The 6,574-nt window shown below is 44.8% G+C and overlaps 1 protein-coding gene across 1 annotated transcript; it reads right to left on the bottom strand.

The window, feature by feature from the left end:
* Positions 1-441: 441 nt before the first annotated feature.
* Positions 442-2,390, bottom strand: H3-3B (H3.3 histone B). The gene is made up of 4 exons (XM_080677662.1): positions 2,121-2,390; positions 1,516-1,653; positions 1,245-1,398; positions 442-1,154 (listed from the first exon to the last, which is right to left on the bottom strand). The coding sequence occupies exons 2-4, from the start codon at positions 1,641-1,643 to the stop codon at positions 1,026-1,028; spliced, it is 411 nt and encodes a 136-aa protein (XP_080533788.1). The 5' UTR covers positions 1,644-1,653; positions 2,121-2,390; the 3' UTR covers positions 442-1,025.
* Between the last annotated feature and the right edge of the window lie 4,184 nt (positions 2,391-6,574).

Below are 6,574 nucleotides of genomic sequence, written 5' to 3'. Positions count from 1 at the left end.
GCCGCCATCTTAACTGGCCGAGACTCAGCAAGCTGGAGCTAAGTGCCCCCCCCACCCCACAGCAAGTTTACGCTAAGGGTTATAATACAAACTCCACAAGGAAAAGAACTCGGGTCTCGTTTCCTCTCGGTAGAGGAAGAACTCAACCTAGTTATGAAACCAACCACAACACAAAGGAAAGCTGCACTAACCATGACTAGTCAGAATATCAGTAACAGGTGATGCTGGTGTGATAACTGGTATGCTAGAGCCCTTATAAATAAAATCCCCCGGTAGTGTTTGCATTATCAGCTAGAGGGTTAGTTCACATGTGGTAGAATGAGGACTTATGCAAGGTGTTATTTGCAAAGCATTTTACTACTGTGAAAACAAGTGCAGTCTAGTTAGAACGCCAACTGGACCCTAAATTACACACACCTTAATGACAAGACTCCCCACATGTGAATGTAAAACATTTAATTTAAAAATGTTGACACTACAATATATAAAATAGCTATTATAAATGCACATAGTGTATTCTATAGCTGCCAGGTTTACTTCTTTTTTTTTTTTTTTTTTTTTAGGAAACTGTAAGTTATTACACTGTGGTTAAGACTTGTATCTTCACCCTTGAAAAAGCCCACATTCTATCACAGTGATGCATGGTCAGACTTAACAGCCCCAATTGTTAAACACTTGGATCAAGTCATAACCAGTTTTATTGCAAAAGGACCCTGTACACATTTATCAATTCTAGTACCTTAATAACTACCCAACAAGTCATTAACATACAGAAACATGCATCATGAGAAGCAAGAAATATCACCCATCCCTTCTGCATATTAGCAACTTGTCACTCCTGAGCAACAGTGCTCACATCACTGAGGTCTGTGAACAGTCACTTTTCGCATTCATCCTGAGTGAAAGATGGAATGATTTAAGTACAAATGCAACATATTATAAACAATTTCTTACAAAAAAAGTCACAAATTAAACCAAAGTATTTTACAGAATTTACTACAAAACACCGTAAAAACTGCCTTCCCTTAAGCTCTCTCTCCCCGTATCCGGCGAGCCAACTGGATGTCTTTGGGCATGATGGTGACTCTCTTAGCGTGGATGGCACACAGATTAGTATCTTCAAATAACCCCACCAGGTACGCTTCGCTAGCCTCCTGCAGAGGACAAGAGCCGCACGATTAGACTCTTCGGAAACACGAGAAACCAGCCTCAAGCCCCCGCCCCCACCGCGGCCCTTGTCTCACCTGCAGCGCACCGATGGCTGCACTTTGAAACCTCAGGTCCGTTTTGAAATCCTGGGCGATCTCCCTCACCAACCTCTGGAAAGGCAGCTTCCGGATCAGAAGCTCCGTCGATTTCTGGTAACGACGGATTTCTCGAAGCGCAACGGTCCCAGGCCTGGGCAAGGAGGATGAAAACGGAAACCAGTGAACTGACAGCGCCGGCACCCCACCAGGAACCCTTCCCGCACCGCCAGGCGCCGCGGAGTCATTGTTTTCCCTCTGCCTTGCCTACCTGTAGCGATGGGGCTTCTTCACCCCGCCGGTAGAGGGGGCGCTTTTCCTGGCAGCTTTAGTGGCCAGCTGTTTGCGGGGCGCTTTCCCACCCGTGGATTTGCGAGCAGTCTGCTTGGTTCGAGCCATTTTCTTTCACCTAAGGAAGACATCCCATGACTCCCGCGCCGCGCCGCTCGCCAGGGGGTGGGGGTTAGGGGAACGGGACAGGCTCTGCGCGGCGCCCCTGCCCTCCCGCCTCTTCGCACCCCTCCTCGCGGCGGCAGATGGCCGAGGCCTCCACCGCCGCCGCCTCCTCACCCCTAGTGACTCAGGCCGCGAGTAGCAGCAGCCTCCCCCGGGAGGGGGAGCGCGGGGAGGAGTCATTTCCCCTCCTCGACGGGCGGAGGCGGCGCTGCCCGGAAGCCGACGCCGAGATCTCTGAATAGCCAACGTCAGAGACGGGAAGAAACGCGATTCCCGGAACGAAGTCCCAGGGGGAAACCTCTCAACCCCACACCCGATGCCAGCCGCCCGGGCAGCCTGCACTCGGCCCCCAACGGCCGCGACCCGCGGCCCTAACGGCTGCCGCGGCCCCAAATCACGGGGAAACCCACGAACACTTACTCAACGCCGAAGTTTTAGGCCGCTTCTTAGTCCGTGACGCCGCTCCTGCTGCCCAAGGGAGAGCCGCAGTCCAGGAGCTAAGTGCACGGACCACCCCAACGAATAACCAAACCGCTTTGCTCCAAACCCCCCCGATGCTTCCGCTTTTATACCCACGCTTCACGCTGCGTCTCTGCGTCATAGGACCTTCATTTGCATACACCAACGACTTTTTCTATTGGCCGAAGCTTTCGCCGACGCGTTGACATCCCTCGACACAAAGGCCGTGCTAGGGCCCTGTACTCTGATTGGCGGATATCTAGGCCGCTGATTGGCTGTTAAAGTGGCCTAACGATTGGATGAAAGCAAAGAGAAATGGACGAATCATAGTTTAGCACTAAGCGGCTCTTCTCATTGGATAAAATGGAGCTATGTTTGGATCCTTCCCTTGGTTCCAAAGCTCTACAATAGAAAGTCAATGCAAATAAATTGTGTTGGTCCCCATCAGGACGAAAGAGTCTGGATGGGCAGAAGCTTAACCTTATTTGCCTCAAGTAATGCCATCAGTGCAGGAAGAGGTTACGTTAATACAATTTTTGTAAATATTTTCCAGTGTAAAATAAAACATCTTCCCTGCGGTTATTTACGTTTCATTAACATTTCGGTAGTTTTGTTTTTTTTGTTCCCCAGTTTATTCAAGAACTCAAACAAAATATTCTAGGTAAATGTTTTAATTCATTTTAACATTTTGATAGTTAAGTAGTAGTGTAAATAAGAATTAGAATTCAGTAAATCATGTTATATAACCAAGTATTTTATTTATCTTTCATATACATTTTAACCAAAAAGCAGTTCTTTTGTTTGGTAGGGTGGGGAGGGATAATAGCTACAAAGAAACAAATGTCAATAAATGGTTTTATGAGTACCACTTTGTATGTTCTTAGGTCTGTCACAAAATGCTTTGTGGTTTCAATATATAACCACTAAGCAACATAGCTTTGGATTATGTAATTCAACTAAGTGAAGTTACTACATATAGCCAAAATGGGAATAATCATTTGATAGCATTTGCATGTCTATAAAGAGTAAAGAAAAGACAACTACATTTAATATACGCCTCTGTGTTTAATGGAATTACTTCTGAAGAAACATGACAAATGTATAAAAATGTTAATTCCTATCTTTGTGCAGGTAAATGTTTTGGATTCAGTACTCCAATGATTCAGATATATAAAATACCAAAGCAGGCTTAAGGTTCAGACCAGCCAAACGAAGCTCAGAAATTGAAAAATAGAGCCATGGGTATGATACTCCATAGTCCTTACTCTGGATTCACCGAATATTTTAAATTATTAAAATCTTTTTATTTTAGCAAAACCAGTTACATATAGATTTCAACTCAGAGAATTATTACAAATAAATACAAATACCTCAGAAATGTACTGTGACACCAAAAGTCCCCTCTCGGTATCCATAGTGAGGGGGGACACGCACAATTTGAAAAAGCAGCTATGGCAAAAACGTCTTCGGCCACTCTCAGTACCGAACCCCTCTCGTTATTTCAGCCCTTCCCGCTGTAATATTCAAAACGTGTATTTCATTATCATGTAGTTAAGCTTTTATGTGATAAATTAACTTTAATCTTGGCTTCTGCTCAGTTTAGGATGGGGGGAGATTAAGTTTTCTGTTTCATTCATGCCGTGCTGAGGAGCGAGACCAAGAGGCTCTTGCCCTTTCTCAGAACTGTAAGGTGAAGAAACAGGGAGTGGGCTCCTTGAAACACCCCTTTGTGTTCCAATGGGCTTTTTTTAAACCTTTTTTAAAAAAATACATTTTATTGTTTTTTTACAGAGGAAGGGAGAGGGATAGAGAGTTAGAAACATCAATGAGAGAGAAACATGGACCAGCTGCCTCCTGCACACTCCCTACTGGAGTGTGCCCGCAACCAAGGTACATGCCCTTGACTGGAATTGAACCTGAGACCCTTCAGTCCGTAGGCCGACACTCTATCCACTGAGCCAAACCGGCTAGGGCAGGGGCCGGCAAACTCATTAGTCAACAGAGCCAAGTACCAACAGTACAATGATTGAAATTTCTTTTGAGAGCCACATTTTTTAAACTTAAACTTCTTCTAACGCCACTTCTTCAAAATAGACTTGCCCAGGCCATGGTATTTTGTGGAAGAGCCACACTCAAGGGGCCAAAGAGCCGCATGTGGCTCGCGAGCTGCAGTTTGCCGACCACGGGGTTAGGGCAATGTTTTTATGGGAGACCCAGAACCCTGTCTGTCCCATGACTCCTAGGGGGAGACACAGTAATTTTTTTTTCAATTTTGTAATTATTAGAGAGGAACTAAAACTGCTCCAGGAGAAACCAGGAATGGATTTCCATTCATCTATTTAAGGACAAGTAGTGGAAATAGTTTGCTCCTCTTATTTGGCAGTCATACCAATTAGATTGTCTTTTTCCTAAATTGGTGCAGGGGAGGAAAGGCTACAAAGAAAACGAAGAACTGCAAGTGTTCATACAATCAAAACAATGCAAAATGTTACGTAGGCAACTGTTCTAGTTCCTGTTCTATCATAGACTTGCTGAGTAACTCTGTGAAAGTTACTTAACCTCTCGGAGTTTTGGGTTCCTGTTTTGTAAATTAAGCAGTTTGGATATCTCCCGATTCTACTACTACACACTTATCCTGAAGCTCCTGATGTACACTTATTTAAAACCTAGCGCTGTGGCCCTAGCTGGTTTGGCTCAGTGGATAGAGCGTCGGCCTGTGGACTGAAGGGTCCTGGGTTCTATTCCAGTCAAGGGCACGTGCCCGGATGTGGGCTCGGTCCCCAGTGGTTCTCTCTCATCGTTGATGTTTCTGTCTCTCCCTTCCTCTCCGAAATCAATAAAAATATATTAAAAATCTAGCACTATGAATTATATACTTTTTTTAATATATTTTATTAATTTTTTACAGAGAGGAAAAGGGAGGAGAGGGATAGAGAGCTAGAAACATGGATGAGAGAGAAACATCGATCAGCTGCCTCCTGCACACCCCCTACTGGGGATGTGCCCTTGACCGGAATCGAACCTGGGACCCTTCAGTCCTCAGGCCGACGCTCTATCCACTGAGCCAAACCGGTTTCGGCTGAACTATATACTTTTAATATTTTTTATTAGTTGATTTTAGAGAGAGAGGAAGGGAGAGAAACATCAATTTGATGTTCCACTTATTTATGCATTAATTGGTTGATTTTTTGTATGTGCCCAACCTTGGCCCATCGGGACGATGCTCTAACCAAGTGAGCTATTCGGCCAGGGTTGAACTACATTTCTTCATTCAAATCACACTGGAGTGTTTTGGGGATAACATAGACCAATTATCGGGATTTAATAATAGGATTAAAGCAATACACTACAACTTTTGTCTTTTCGTAGGTTTTCATCTTCCCACGCCCCTAGTGGTTAACCATTTGGCCGATTTAAGAAATACCAGTTTTGCCCTGGCACGTTAGCTCACTTGCTTAGGACGTCCTCCCCTTATGCAAAGGTGGTAGTTTCGTTCCCTGGTCAGTGCACATAGAAGCAGCAACCAATGAATGCATAAATAAGTGCAAAAACAAATTGATGTTTCTCTCTCTCCCTTCCTCTCTAACAGTCAATTTGAAAAAAGAAATATCAGTTTCTTAACATTGTAGGCGGACAATTTGGCTTCTGATAGGAGGTTACAGGAAACTAGATAAAAATGAATGTGTCATTCTTTTTTAAATATATATTTTTATTGATTTTAGAGAGGAGAGATAGAAGCATCAGTGATGAGAATCACTGCTTGGCTGCCTCCTGCAGCCACCCCCCCCTTCCCCCCCCCCCCGCCCCCGCTCCCCCCGGAGATGGAGCCAGCAACCCATGTGCCTTGACCGGGAATCAAACCCCTGACTTCAACCACTGAGCAACAATGGGCAAGTATGTGCCTTTTTTTTTTTTTTTTAACAATATTCCATTCACCCCACACTCCCTCATTCCTAAAGTTATTCCTAATGTGGTCTTTAATGAGATGATCATTAGTTAACAAAAGAGTTAAAATATCTCTGAAGAACTCTGTCAAGCTCACAGAGTCAAATGCCTAGGTCTGGGGAACTGGCTTCTTTTACAAAATGAAAAACTTAGCCCCACTGGCGGGAAGCAGGGAGGGGAGACACATTTTCCCAAGTTTAACAGCTGATTTCAGCGCAGCAAACTGGAGTGGATTATATAAATCGCACCTCCTACTGCTCGAACCCAGGCCCTTCCTGTGGACACTAATGCGTCTCAACACTCCTGCAACTTGCCAGTGTACCTGAGACTATTCTAGACGGAGATTAAATTCGTCCTTGGCCCCTAACGTACTGGAAACAAGTTGGTCAGGCCAGGTGTCGAGTTGAAAAGAGAACCAAATCGTGGAGTTTCAGGGTTGCTAAAGGTTTATGGAGCGCCCCAGCAAAGAC

This window comes from Plecotus auritus (assembly GCF_963455305.1).
Source record: "Plecotus auritus genome assembly, chromosome: 7".
Classification (NCBI taxonomy): Eukaryota; Metazoa; Chordata; class Mammalia; order Chiroptera; family Vespertilionidae; genus Plecotus; species Plecotus auritus.
The sequence above is the reverse complement of the archived record's forward strand: the minus strand, read 5'-3'. Positions and strand labels throughout refer to the sequence as shown.